Source organism: Myotis daubentonii, chromosome 3, assembly GCF_963259705.1.
Source record: "Myotis daubentonii chromosome 3, mMyoDau2.1, whole genome shotgun sequence".
In the NCBI taxonomy this organism is placed as follows: Eukaryota; Metazoa; Chordata; class Mammalia; order Chiroptera; family Vespertilionidae; genus Myotis; species Myotis daubentonii.
Window position 1 is genome coordinate 127,361,311 of NC_081842.1, and position 15,525 is coordinate 127,376,835.

The 15,525-nt window shown below is 40.5% G+C and overlaps 1 protein-coding gene across 4 annotated transcripts in view; it reads left to right on the forward strand.

The window, feature by feature from the left end:
- Window positions 1–15,525, forward strand: part of CDYL (chromodomain Y like) — a 236,018-nt gene that overhangs the window by 206,232 nt on the left and 14,261 nt on the right. For 3 of the 4 annotated variants that reach the window (XM_059688510.1, XM_059688511.1, XM_059688508.1), the window contains 2 exons: window positions 8,177–8,433; window positions 9,802–9,974. In XM_059688510.1, the coding sequence (XP_059544493.1) occupies window positions 8,177–8,433; window positions 9,802–9,974 (430 nt within the window). The remainder of the gene's footprint in view (window positions 1–8,176; window positions 8,434–9,801; window positions 9,975–15,525) is intronic. The other variant, XM_059688509.1, reaches the window with a different exon arrangement.

The following is a 15,525-nucleotide window of genomic DNA, read 5'->3' on the forward strand; positions in this document are numbered from 1 at the left end:
TTCTTGAGAGACCTTAAAAGTGTGGTTCTGAACTCTATATCCTCCATGGACAATTTTGTCCTGTTTCTTTGTCTCCGCATTTTTTATGCTTTCTTGGTGAACCCCCCTAGTGGTCTTTGTGCGCAGTCTTGTTGTAGTTAAGCCTTGATTGTTGTAGGCAATAGTGGGGGTGATTTGACCTCCAGGCTAACTGGCTATGAGAGTCCGCTGTGTCTGCAGTGGGAGAGCTTCTCATAATTTTTATTTCTATTCTTCCATTTCCTCATGTTCATGTTGTCCTTTACTTCCTTGAGCACATTTAGGTTATTTATAACAGTTGTGGAAATGTCCTTTTTTCACAATCCCTTCGTCTCTCATTTTTAGCTTTCTTTCCATTATCTGTTTAATCTTGGTTATGGGTCCTATTTTCCTATTTCTTTTCTTCTTTTTTAATTTATTTTATTGCTTGAAGTATTACAAAGGTATTACATATGTGTCCTTATTTTTCCCCCCGCCCTTGACAATCCCTTGGCCTCCCCTAGCCCCCAGTGTCTTATGTCCATTGGTTATGCTTATATGCATGCATACAAGTCCTTCAGTTGATCTCTTACCCCCCTCCCTCCTGCCCTGCAACCCTCCCCGGTCTTCCTGCTGCAGTTTGACAATCTGTTTCAGGCAGCTCTGCCTCTGTATCTATTATTGTTCATAAGTTTATAATGGTCTTATCCATGAATGAATGAGATCATGTGGTATTTTTCCTTCATTGACTGGCTTATTTCACTTAGCATAATGCTCTCCAGTTCCATCCATGCCATTGCAAATGGTAAGAGTTCCTTCTTTTTTACAGCAGCATAGTATTCCATTGTGTAGATGTACCACAGTTTTCTAATCCATTCATCTACTGATGGGCACTTAGGCTGTTTCCAGATCTTAGCTATGGTGAATTGTGCTGCTATGAACATATGGGTGCATATATCCTTTCTGATTGGTGTTTCTTGTTTCCTGGGATATATTCCTAGAAGAGGGATCACAGGGTCAAATGGGAGTTCCATTTGTAGTTTTTTGAGAAAACTCCATACTGTCTTCCATAGTGGCTGCACCAGTCTGCATTCCCACCAGCAGTGCACAAGTGTTCCTTTTTCTCCACATCCTCTCCAGCACTTGTCGTTTGTTGATTTGTTGATGATAGCCAGTCTGACAGGTGTGAGATGGTACCTCATTGTTGTTTTGATTTGCATCTCTCAGATGATTAGTGACTTTGAGCATGTTTTCATATGTCTCTTGGCTTTCTGAATGTCCTCTTTTGAAAGGTGTCTATTTAGATCCTTTGCCCATTTTTTGATTGGATTGTTTATCTTCCTTTTGTTGAGTTGTATGAGTTCCCTATAAATTTTGGAGATTAGGCCCTTATCAGATATGACATTGGCAAATATGTTCTCCCACGCAGTGGTTTATTTTCCTATTTCTTTGCATGTTTAGCAAGTTTTGATTGGTAAATGTTGTGACTTTTACATGTTGGATTTTATTGTATGCCTTTAACAGTGTTAGTTAGGTTTGTTTTGGCAGCCAGTTGTTGCTTACATATTGGTTTGATCCTTTGAAGGCTTATTTTTAAGCTTTGTTAGTGCCGTTCTAGAGTAGCCTCTATAACAGCGGTTCTCAACCTGTGGGTCGCAACCCCTTTGGGGGTTGAACGACCCTTTCACAGGGGTCGCCTAAGACCATCGGAAAACACATATATAATTACATATTGTTTTTGTGATTAATCACTATGCTTTAATTATGTTCAATTTGTAACAATGAAATTGGGGGTCACCACAACATGAGGAACTGTATTAAAGGGTGGCGGCATTAGGAAGGTTGAGAACCACTGCTCTATAATGTAGCTAGTACTTGTTCTGGGCTCTTTACCCAATGCCCTGCGTATTCAGTGAAGTCTTTCCATTCTGGCTGGTGAAGGCTTCCAGGCTTTGTGAACTCTGGCAGTTATTCAATTTACAGGTAATCGTTCTCTCCCAAGCCTTGTGGATTTCACCCTATGCATGCTCAGATTGGTGTTCAACTCAAGTGGATCCGTAGGCAGTTCTGGAACTTTCTGTGTAGCTCCCTCCTTTTCAATACACCATCGCACAAAATATAGCCTCTTGGGCCTCCTCACAGCCAGTCTGTGTTCTCAGTTCAGCGTTTTTGCAGGCAGTATCTGAGTTCCCCTCCCTGCACTTGCAGCGTGGAAATGGCCTCCAGCCAGTAAATCAGAAGTTTGCTGGGCCCACCTTGTTTGTTCCCTTCACTGTAAGAGCATGATCCTGCACTGCCTGTTGTCCGTGTCTGAAGTGGTTATTCCATGGCTATTGTTCAGTTTTCTAGTTTCACTGGCAAGTGAGGAGATCCAGATACTGTTTCCCTCTTGTGGTTGAAAGCAGAAGGCACATTTCATTTTTACAGAGACAGGCTTTTAAAGCAGCAAATTTTAACAAGTTAATACATTTGAAGGTACTGTTTTTGCTGTCAAGCATGTTAGGAGAGACACTAAAATGATGTGTTTTTTCTAGTTGAATTTTATGCCAGTAAATCCTAGAAAATCATTTAGTAGTCTCTGAATTCATATCCTTAAGAAACTATCAGTTCACTGAGACAGGCTTCTGTGTTTTCATTGGATCAGTTTGTCTGGTGAGTCACAATAAATTCTCACACAGTTTGAATTGTGGAGGATTTTTTCCCCCGAATCTCAGTGTTTACCTTTGAATTAGTCATTAGCAGTTGATTCTGCTCTATAGTGCAGTACTCACTGTCCTCAGATTGGCACAAAGTAATCAGCCGTGTGACGTTTTGGCAGGCCACTTATCTTCTGATCTCTAAGTGGAGGAAGCTGGACTAAAAGGACTTTACAGTCCCTTCTATTCACTTATTTAGTAAATATTATTATGTGTTCTAAGCACTAGAGATACATTAGTGAATGAGACAGACAGGGATCCTGCTCTCATGGAACTGTATGGAATATGACAATATATCCTATATAATAAAAGCCTAATATGCTAAGTGTCTGACCATTCATTCGACCATTCGACCAGTTGCCATTATGCACACTGATGCCCCTGGAGGGCAGGCGTTCTGTCCAGTAGGTTAGCTTGCTACTGAGGTCCTGCTAATTGGGATTGGGCGAGATGGGCTGGACACTCCCTGGGTCCCTCCCCAGCCCTGATCATGCACCGGTGGGGTCCCTTGACCTGGCCTGTGCCCTCTCACAACCCAGGACCCCTCAGGGGATGTCCGCAGGCCAGGCCAAGGGACCCCACCAGTGCACAATTCCATGAACCGGGCCTCTAGTACTATAAATACAAATCAAATGAGAAACGAATAACTGGTGAGGAGTGCTACAAAAAACAAAGAGGGGCAATTGGAAAATGGTGATGGGAAGGGGCCCACATTAGATGGGGTGGTTCAAGAGGGCTTCTCTGAGGAGGTGGCATTTGACCTGCCATCTAGAGAAGCAGAAGAAACCAGCCATTTGATACTCCAGGCAAGAGTCAGGACCTAGCTCAGTGCTGGCAGTCTGATTCTGAGACAGTCCAGCTGTAAACACTTCTCTTCCTAAATTAGGCCACAGAGATGTTATATCGCCCCATAGGTGGACAACAGAGGATCTCGGGAGTCATATTGGGGTGGGTGAAATCAGCAGGGACTGTAATGACAACCTTGAGCCAGTACAGTTTTAACAGGGAGATGGAGGCCAGGTTCAACAGTCCTGGTCAGCATGAGCCAACATGAATCCATTTCTAAATTTGCAGAACCATGGATAGCTCCATAGGACCCATTGCCTTAAAAAAAAAAAAAAAAAAAGTTGGGCTTTTTCTGATTCATGTATAAAGGCAACATGCACTTCGTATCCTAGAAATCCTGCTTTGTGGAAGGAAGCCACCAGGAAAACTTCTTGGAGAGTTAAGGAATGTGTGGCTTTTTTAAATAGGAAAAGAAATGACACTGAGAAACACGAACAGTGTGGGATTTTGTCCTGGTAAAAGCCTGCTACCTAGGCCAACGCTGTCTCCTCTGTTGCTGAGAGCATTCTAATGTGCATTGGTATAGCACCAACTAAAAACCAGTTTGGAGTTAGTAACTTTTAAAGACCCAAACAGCTCTCACTTGTTATCACCCTGGCATGTGTAGTCTGCAAGAATCCCTCTTCCCAAGAAGGCCGGAGCCTCTAGCCTGTCTCCACTCATCACACCTCTGTCACCTCACCCTTTACCCCCAAGTGGCCTTCCAGCTTGCATCTGCACAGGATTATTTCTGATGTGATCTCTTTTTAGTCAGGGAAGTCATTATTGTCAGCCATCACCTAAAGATCAGTTGTCCACTCACCTGCAGTTGTATTTCTCTGTTCCTTAAAGCAGCATTTAAAAAATATATATGTTTTTATTGATTTTAAAGAGACAGGGAGACGGTAGATAGAAATATCAATGATGAAAGATAATCATTGATCAGCTACCTTCTACACATTCCACACTGGGGATCAAGCCCACAACCCAGGCATATGCCCTGATCGGGAACCAAACCATGACCTCCTAATTCATAGGTCAATACTCAACCACTGAGCCATGTCAGCTGGGCTTGAAGCATCATTTTAGCAAATTCCTGATTTGAACATTATGTTTTTTATTTAACAACTTTTATCTGTTTTTCTTGAATCCTATAGTCTGGCTTTTACCCTTAGTACTCTAGTGAAACAACTTGCCTGAGTTTTTTAATGACTTCTAATCTCCCCTTTTTCCCTCCCTCCAATTACTTCTTCTCCATTCTCCTTTACCTCTCTGTGTATGCCACTACTGACACATCCTGTTGCCATGGCATTCTCTCTTTCCTTTTGGGAAGCCTGCTGTTGAATTCTGGCTTCTCTGTTGCCTCCTGGTCCTGCACATGGCTCTCCCCAGCAGGCTCATCCCTCACTCTTCCCTTTGGTGTTCCTACTCTCAATTCAGCCATCATTTATGGGCACCAACTCCCAAGTACTTATCTCCAGCCTTGACTTCTGCTCCCTCTTTTGTGCTCAGTAGCAACTTCACCTGAATAAAATCTAATTTATCTTCATCTCATCCTTCTTCAGCTACATCAAATTCTCCTATTAGTATCCCTGTCTCCTGGGCACTAGGTCCTGTAGTTCATAATCATTCATGATCCATTTCTCTGTTCTCAAGAAGTTGTCTGGTCATGTCAACTCCAGCTTCGAATTGGAGTGGGTTGAGGAATGATGGACAGAGGTGAAAGTGGAGACAGCAAATATAGACCAAGTTAAGCTGTAATGGACATGTGAGTAGAAGGTAGTGCTGAGAAGAGCAGATTAGAGGGGATATCTAGAGTAGAAAAGATTGGAGGACATTTTTGAACACAGATGGGGAATGATCTGATACCGGAGAGATGGAAGGTTAACAGAAAGAGAAAGGGTCCTCAGAAGGATACAGCTTGTCTTACTGGTAACAGCTTATTAAATCCTCTTTTAGTTAGACATACTTTAGGTTACAAATCCTTTAGAAATGTATCCTATAGATTTGCCAGCATTGGGATGACATAAGCCAAGGTTATGTGTCACAGTATTGTTTGAAATATCAAAAAATTGTTGGATATTAGTGTATGTTGCCCTGTGGGTTAGTAAAATGAATTATAGTACATTTATTCAGTGGACTGCTGTGCAGCCTTAGAAAAGAATAAGAAAACTGGCCTGATAGACAACAATTTCTAAGATAAAGCAAATGAATAAAAACAAGATATGACAAAACACTATGTCTGGTATACTACCATTTGTATTTTTTAAAGGAGGGTTGAAGTAGAAATATTTATATTCTTATTTGCTTGCATATACTGTAAACCAAAATTCCCCAAGAGGTGCAGGAAAGGGGAGACTTCTTTTTATTTTATTTAATTTTATTATATTTTATTTTTCAGGAGAAACAGTTTGCAAACTGGGAAAATACAGCATCCAGTGCAAACTGAAAGTGCACTCCACTGAGACAGAAGGGGAGGCTGCCCTTTTTTTTCTATCCTCACTGGAGGATATTTTTTCCGCTGATTTCCAGAGAGAGTGGAAGGGAGGTAGGAGAGGGAAAGAGAGAAAGAAACATCAACATGAGAGAGACACATTGATTGGTTGCTCCTGCATGCACCTCTATTTGGGCTGGGAAACCTGCAGCTGAGGTGCGTGCCCTTGACCAGTAATCGAACCCAAGACCCATCTGCGGGCCAAGGCTCTAACCACTGACCAAATCTGGCTAGGATGAGGCTACCTTTTATCAAGAAAGTTTCCAACCAGGTTCCCAGTTAGTCCAAATTGTGCAATTCTGACTGGTTGTTATAAAAGTAAATGAGGATACAATTGTCCACTTCTGATTGAACGGAACAGGTTTCAATCCACTGATAGAAAGATGAAACTAGGGCTTCCCTGCAGTGGGTGACTCAGACAGCCTACACAAGCAGGGCATAGCGTGGGAAGCCGAGAGTTCAGTCTAAGGATTTTCCCAATATACAGAGTATTGGAGGAGCCCCTGTCAGCAAATGGCTGCTAGACTCATTCTTTATAAAATTTGGACCTTCAGTTGATCATTGGAAGTTTATTTCAACATATACATTTCTTCTTGGGGTTCACATCAGATCTGTTTTTCCTCAGGGTCCACAGATATTTCAAGGATACATGGAAACCAGACAGTGGCTAACTGGAGGGCTGAGGGTCCTGGGTAGATGGCACCTTAGAGGATGGGGAGATGATGGGAGGCCTTTCACCATATGTCTTTTTTACATTTTTAGACTCTTGAACTATTTACATGTATTTTAATCTCTTCCAATTTTTAAACAAACTGAATTGATTTAAAAAGTTTTCCAAAATACTTGTGCCAGTTGAATGAAAATCAGGTGGTTTTACATTGGAAATGATTTGACTTCTCTAAATGTCCTGTTGTGAGTCTTCTTTGGTGGCCTTGGCCTATTCTTTCACTTTGGAGGAAATGCTTCCAACTCATATTTTATCATGTTCTTCTTCTTAGAGAACTTAACTTCTCCATTGCTAATTTTATTAAGCAGTTTTCTTACATTTCCTTCCCTTTCTTCTACCCAAAGGCTTTGTGTACTCATTACCAGGTTAGATAATATGTAGACAGGTCATATAAATAGGAGGATAATTATTTACCTAATACTTGAATTCTTACCCTGACATTTCTTGGTAACCCTAGGAAAGTATTAAATGAAACTCTTGACTTTATCATAATAAATATTAAATTCAGGAGATCATATCTTTAAGACGAATTGAAAAACAGCAGTCAGGTTTGACGTTGAGGAGCTGCCACAGGCAGGAACTTTTGGTGGCAGGAAAGAGAGCTGTCTTTAGTGATAGAACATGTAGTAGAGCTAGGACCCCTGGACAGGCATCATAAGTGGTCACATCCCAGGACATCCAAAGGAACTCCCGAGTATCTTGAGTACCTCATTAGGGCTGGTGGTCTGCAGTGGCAGCCATGGCACCAATTGGTAGAGCAGCCCCGCAGAAATGGATGGTTGCACCTTAACTGGTTTGGCTCAGTGACTAGAGCATCAGCCCACGGACCGAAGGGTCCTGGGTTCAGTTCTGGTCAAGGGCATGTACCTTGTTTGCGGACTCAATCCCCAGTAGGAGACGTGCAGGAGGCAGCTGATCTATGTTTCTCTCTCATAGATGTTTCTATCTCTCTATCCCTCTCCCTTCCTCTCTCTAAAAAAATCAATAAAAATATTTTTTTAAAAAATAAATTGGTGGTTGCATCGTGTGTCTGCACAAGTTGATAGATTATCTTGGTTCTAATAAGATATTTTCTTGAATCAGTTTCCTTTTTCCTTTCAACTTCTCAAGCCTGGAATAGGTATTATCCATGAGACCCATTCTCTTTTAATACCATTCTTCAGAAGTCTCAAATTTTGTTGCTTCTTTCAGCAAATACCTTCCCATCTTTCTTTTTTAGGCAAAATAAGCAAGAGGGTGATTTCCTTGTCAGACTTTGATGGAAAATAAATGCCCTTAAAAGTAGTCTTTCCAAAGTTTCTGATTTTTAATGTTCTTGCATTAAAACGTTACAATTCTGAGTTTGTAAGGAACATTTTTAACTAATTCAAAGATGACACTGGGAGTGAAATTGGTAGCAGGACATCACAGACCACTGTGATTTCAAACTCTTGGCAGGTACATCTCCGTTTATGGACGCAATAACAGCCAATGGAACAACCAACATACAGACATCTGTTACAGGAGTGACAGCCGGGAAAAGGAAATTTCTTGACGACAGAAGAGACCAGCCTTTTGACAAGCGGTTGCGTTTCAGTGTGAGGCAAACAGAAAGTGCCTACAGATACAGAGATATTGTCGTCAGGAAGCAGGATGGCTTCACCCACATCTTGTTATCAACAAAATCATCAGAGAATAACTCACTAAATCCAGAGGTGAGAAATGTTCCTTGGGCTGATTTGTGCGTCCTGTTTCTCCAAGCCCTGTCTGCCAGGCCTGCTCAGCCAAATTGGCACTTTTTTGTGTGTTTTTCTAACTCTCCTTCTGGGCCATTTCATAGTAACCACCAGGAGGTAGGAAGCACAGGTGAAGTGTGACAGTCTTGGTCCTTGTAACCCTCATGACTGCAGTGAAGTCGGGACAGTATGCATGTGTTGAGTGTCCATCTTCATTGTCAAGGGTGTGGATTGGGACAGGAACCAGAGTTCTGAATGGAGGAGGTGGTAATTGTGCTCCAGGTTATGAGCTCTTAACCTGGGGGCGTGTGGGGCATCTGGGAGATTCCCGCCTCCCTGAAGTTACATGTAGAATGTGTGTGCGCACATTCTTTTCTTTACCTCGTCATCAGATTCTTGAAGGGTTCTTTGTTGTAACAAGACTGAAATAACCCTGGGTTTCAACCCTTTCAGAGTATTTTAACATCATTCCCAGTCAATCTTCAGCATGGAAGTGGAGCTTAACACCTACAACAATTTCAACACATGTTCACTACTAGTAGTACCTGGTAAAGTTAGTTTTCAAGGATCAAGGGAAACTAATGCTTGCAAAGGTTTAATTCTTTGACCTAAATAGATAACCTTGGTTCTAGTAATATCTAAAATCAGAAGTATTTGAACCTGCATTGTACCTTATTTAAAATTTAAAGTTCTGGTAATTGCTTGTTTTCCACTTGTGAGCAGCGAGGTCAAGTTTTTCCCAAACAAGAAAACCAAACTGCATCAAGTTTGTATATCTGGCCAGGGTCACATGACAAACCAGTTCAGCACTGGTTCCCAGTCCATTTTCAGACTACAGAGCCCCTTCATTGGTTATTTATAAATGCTGCAGAAATGATTCCAAATGGTTTTGTGCCTTTCTAACAGTCTCCATGCTCAGATCCTAGCACCTAATGCACTTAAGCACCACACTATTGGGATTTCTGTCTCAAGTGTGGCAGGCTGGTGTTCAGCAACAACAACAAAACCCAGGGAACTGAACTGGTTTCTTTCAATGGTTGAATGTGTCAACTGCTGTTTTAAGTGGACATAATATGTAATTTGCCTTATCTTGTGAGAGCCACAATGACGGGAATATTAAGGTAACTTAGATTCACGTGTCTTTCCAATTATACTTTCTGGCTAGCATTCCCAATCTTTGGTTACAGAAATAAGAAATTTGTGAGTTATTTTAAATTGTGGTAGATACAGGGAACAGTATTAGGCTGTAAATCTACTTTGTGTAGATCTCGATATTCCACAATGAAATGCTTTTAGGATTCTGTATCAAAAATACTCTTTGCCACTTTAATTTTTGGTGACTTTCAGGTAATGAAAGAAGTCCAGAGCGCACTGAGCACGGCTGCTGCCGACGACAGCAAGCTCGTGCTGCTCAGCGCGGTGGGCAGCGTCTTCTGCTGTGGTCTCGACTTTCTTTATTTCATACGGCGCTTAACAGATGACAGAAAAAGAGAAAGCACTAAAATGGCTGAAGCTATCAGGTATGCATGAATGGCATTTTTAAAACATTGGTTTGAGTGTTTTGCTTTTAGTTACCAATGGCTGATAGGACAGGCTTAAACAAGCTTGTGAATGAAATGTACATCTCCTTCCACTGGGAGACACGAGTAGTAAAAGTAATTAAATCATCTATCTTTTCTGTGGGCCTGGCATACGTTACTACTTGCCTTGAGCAAATAACTGATTTCAAGTCTGGCTCAAACCCTGTGAAGTACTCAGGGAACATTTAATGATTAGAGTATACAATAGCATATAGCCACATTATTTGTCATATGAGTGTGTTCTGTCTTCACCCCTTAAATAAAGATGCATTCTCTTTCACATAATAATTTACATTTGCTTGACTCTAAAATAAATTGCCTAGGCTTTGTGATGATCCAGTTTCATAATATCACACGAAAAGTTTTGTTGTGTGTTTTTTTTTAGTATAAGCAGTACACATTCTTTTTCAAATTTATCCTGAGTGTCAACAACACATATAACTATAACATAGAGTAAAAAGTAAAAGTTTCCTCTATCTCACCCCCCATCTACAGTTCATTTGTATGTCTTCCCCAACCATTTTCTAAACATTTTTAAATATGTATTCCACACACACACACACAAAATAAAGCTTTACTTTTATTTCTGTTAAATAAATGGAATTATACAGTGTTGTTTTACAACTTCCTTTTTTCATTTAATAATATGACTAGATGTTTCCATTTTCTCTGTTTCTGTTTTTGGATTTTTCCACTACTATATCTTAACAGTTGAAAATCTTTTCCTAGAACCACATAATTCTGCTATAAGCATGTCCAGGTACATATATTTTATGTCCCTCATTTCTCATGCTAATTACTATATGTATTTAAAGTATCTAATTTTCCATAGTGAAATGTACTTATTTATTTAAAGTGAATGAAACCCAGCCCTGGCTGGTGTGGTTCAGTTGGTTGGAGTGGCATCCCATGCACAAAAAGCTCGAAGGTTTACCAGTCACATACCTAGGTAGCGGGTTTGGTCCGTGGATGAGGTGCATATGAGAGACAACTAGTCCATGTTTCTCTCTCACATCGATGTCTGTCTGTCTCCATAAATAAATAAATAAATAAATAAGGGAGGGAGGGAGGGAGGGAGGGAGGGGGGGGGAGGGAAGGGAAGGGAAGGGAAGGGAAGGGAAGGGAAGGGAAGGGAAGGGAAGGGAAGGAAAGAGGAAAGGAAAGGAAAGGAAAGGAAAGGAAAGGAAAGGAAAGGAAAGGAAAGGAAAGGAAAGGAAAGGAAAGGAAAGGGGAGAGGAAAGGGGAGAGGAAAGGGGAGAGGAAAGGGGAGAGGAAAGGGGAGGGGAGGGGAGGGGAGGGGAGGGGAGGGGAGGGGAGGGGAGGGAAAGGAAAGGGAAAGGAAAGGGAAAGGAAAGGGAAAGGAAAGGGAAGGGAAGGAAGCCTTGAGTGAAGATTAAAGTGAATGAAGCCGAGTCACCAACCAAGAGGACCATTGTGCTCCCCACACACCTCCCTAAAATGACATGTCCCTAAGTGAGCCCTTAAGGACCCTTTGTTATTTACAGAAAGATGAAAACTTAGAGAGTCACAGATTTGCAAAATGGCAATAAAGTTGTTGGGTCGTCTCTAAAATCCCTAGGTATTTGGAGAGTTGACATAGAGCCTCTTTTGATAATTACTGGGCTTCATGTGGCTGAGACCCTAAGCAGTGACCTTGGGGACACAGCTTTGTGGTCCCTAATCCATTCAGAAGTGCATGTCAAGATTGGTAGAGTGCGCTTCTGTTTTGGTAGGTCTGGAGTTGCGTGTGGCATCTCTCTCTGACAGATCTCCACACGTCGGGCATTACTTTGGCCTTTTATAACATTTTTAATGATTTTCAAAATTATGTTTTCTCATATGGTATATACATGTATACAGGGCATTGTTTATTTCTTAGTCTTCTTGGACATTACCATTTCTTAAGCTATCATATAGTAGTTTTTCAAAAATACTTTCATTTCAAGTGTTATTTTTAGTCTCCTAAATAATTTCAAATTTGTAGAATGCTAGATGGGACCATCTTGTTATTCAGTTTGAAATTAAACTGCTTGACCATCCATGTGATTCCTTGAGAGATTGTCAGTACCTCTAAGACAATCCTAATTGTTAAGTCCATTCTATCTTTTCAGGATGAACTAGTGAACTTAATTTTTATTTTTCTGGTACAAAACATGTCTTAGATGGTGACTGCATGTTTTCTGTAAGAGCACACTGATTTTACACATAATACTGTGATTTGGGGAGATCTGCTGTGTTAAGAAAATAGACCTTGCCAGCCAATGCTTCTCAGTGCTGGCTCACTTCACCCCACAGGCATTTCCCAGTGCGCCATTTCTAAATCTTGTTGGTGCCTCAACCCTAATCCCAGCCCATTCCTCCAGTGTTGAATTGCTCTTGTCAAGGCTAAGGCTCATATTGTTGGGATTAGAAAAAGCAGAGGAGAGATAGATTAGAGATTTCATTTGTTAAACTTCTAGGTAATGCTAAATGTTTATTTTCATCAACTACCCACTCCCCCACTCTTTTTTCCTGACCTTCCCACTCTCCTCATTCCTCATAAGAACTGAATCAGTATTCTAGGGAAAAGTCAAATCCTGCTTTAGGGAAACTTAACTTGGGTCTTCTTTAAAGAAATGAATATATTTTTGTCGTTGTGAATTTTTCTTAATGTACACTAGCAGGATCCTAAAAATAATTAGTTACACCAGATTCACCTAATTTTTACTCTTGCTCATTTGCATTTCAGTTAAGTTTTATATGTATAAAATTAGCCTATACACATAAAGCTATTGCTATGTGTATTTTTTTGTTTCTGTGGTATCTTGTCTTGATTTCTTAAAACTTTGGGGCAAAGAATGTCATTATAGCAAGTTTCCAAAAGAAAAGTAGGAAATAAGATTAAATTTAAACATTAGCTTTGTCAGGAATCTACTGCCGCTAATTCTGTTATCAGAATTATTGGTGATAAACAGCTTACAAATAAATTGTAATAAAAATATTTGGTACATTAGTGATAAAATTATTATGAGTCAGTTTGTAAAGTTAGGCTTTTGAAATCTTCGGGAACTGAAAGACCAGGGAGCCTTCTCTTCCCAGAGGGGGGGCATCTTCTACCACCACAGAGCGAGACAGAGACCTGGGTAAAGAACTAGGTCAGTGAGTAAGCATGCCCCTAGAACCCACCGCTCCCCCATTCAGCCCTGTTCTATATATTCACTATGAAGGGAGAGCTCAGCTGAGATGGGGCAGTGAGCTACTAAAACTTAAGATCTGGTGACCTCATTTCCCTCAAACAGTTCCTAGAGTAGTGGGTTTATGTGAGTTTCTAACTCTTTGGTATGTCTGTGAAGTATTAAATGTTCTTCAAAAGAATGGATAGAATTTTTATTTTGTTTAATTATAAGTCTTTTAAAACTCCATTTGTGGCCAATGATATTTCCTTCGTTGTCATACCCACACAGTCTTTAATTCAATTTGCAGATAATTCAAAGGAAACTGAATTTTAAATTCAATATGTTGCATTGAGCTGAGCACATTTGAACATCCATGCATTTTGATTTTGTTTTAAAATAACTTGCAAAAGCAAGGAAAACAGGTTCTCCTTGAATGCCAGGCCCTTGGAGCTTCATCCCCAGCCCTGATGGCAGCTCCACATCCCCACTTCTGGTAGTGACTGGGAAGTTTATACTAAACAGAAAAGCAACTCGATAAAGTTTTGTTTTGTTTTTGTGTTTTTAAACAAAACCAATTTATCTGAGAACCATGCTCATCTCTGGCATCCTAGAGTTTACACTCTAGGATGTGTTCACAAAGGTCCAGGTTGTGTTCTCTGAAAAGGGAACATATCTTCGCCCCAGAGGGTGCTGGCTAAATTCATCCCCTTCTCAGAAACTGCTATGGCTTTCAGATTAAGTTATCATTCCAAGCAAAAATAACAATTAAAGCAGCACCAAGGGGTGGGAGATCCAGTTCCAAAAATATTTCTCCAGCTTGTTAAAAATACAAGCTTTGATTTTGCAATATCTATCTTAGAACCTTTTTTCTTTTATCCAAACATGTAGAGAGAGAAAACACTGCTACATGGAATAATTAATTCCTTTTACCATTTCTCTATAGAATTTATTATTACACTATTTTGATCATTTTTTCCATGTTAATCTACCATCCCATTCGTAGTTTCCAGATGTTCATATGAGGTAGATGAAAGTGGAAAGACATGCAAGTATCTTCATGTAGATTGCCAACAGTTATTTCAAGGACCTGTTTAAAAGATTGCCTGGCTCTCTTTGTATCAGTAAAACCCAGTGTGATCTTTCTACCAGTGCCTTAGGTGCTCTCATTTAAAAAGTCTTAGTGCAACTCATTCATTTGAATGAATTTATTTTCATTCAAGAAAAAGATTCAAGGGGGGTAAGAGATCAACCAAAGGACTTGTATGCATGCATATAAGCATAACCAATGGACATAAGACACCGGGGGATAGGGGAGGCTAGGGGACTGTCTAGGGTGGGGCGGGAAAATGGACACATATGTAATACCCTTTGTAATACTTTAAGCAATAAAAAAATAAATAAAGAAAAAAAAAAGAAAAAGATTCAGCAAACTTTGGGGACCAGGCTGAGGTCTATGACTATGGGTACCTTTGAGAACAGTTTATGGAGCTAGGCTTGCAAGCTGCCAAATTCTGCATACAGTCCCTCCTTTTTTCCTGTTCTACACATGCACACACATACACATCCCCCCAACCCGTCCTCGAAAAAATATATGGCCCTCTGTGTCAATGGGGAGCAGGGGTACTATCTAAGATGCCAAATCATGATTTTCAGAGAAAATCTGAACAGAATGCTCTAGCTTTTAAATTGCTGAATGGTAGAGAACACCCAAAGATAGGGGTCAGATTTAGAATTTAGAATTCTGTGATTCTGATCTGGAGCTAAGACTGCCTTAGAGGAATTATTGGGTACTTATTTTGGTGTGTATTTTTCCTTCTCTTCCCCATGTTAAAGCAGAACAAAAAAGCAACCTCTGAGCATAAAAAGAGCTTCTAGTGGTGGAGAAGGTGCACATTCCCAGTATGGCATGGCACCAACCTACCCTAAAGCAGCCCACTATTCCAGCCTGAACCTAAAACAAATCTACAAATAGCTTTGGCTCCGTTTTGTAAAATATCCCATCCTCTGTGAAGGCCATCCTACCCTTAGTCTCACTCTCCTCTGAAATCCTGCTTTAATTGTATTCCACAACACACAGTCAAGTTCAAAATGGTGTCTATGGTTTCTGCTCTTCTTATTTGAATCTCATATTTTAAACCAGCCTGTAAGCTTTTTGTCTCTATATCCTCAATGGCATTCAGTCTAGTCCTATATAAACTCAGGAAATATCTGTTGTTTCCAAATAATCAGCTGTCTAAAATCACATAATCCAATCCAGATCCCAACCCCATGGTTCCTGACCACAATCCTCCAGTCTTTGCTCAACATTGGACAGTGTTAATAGTATGCCCTGTGCT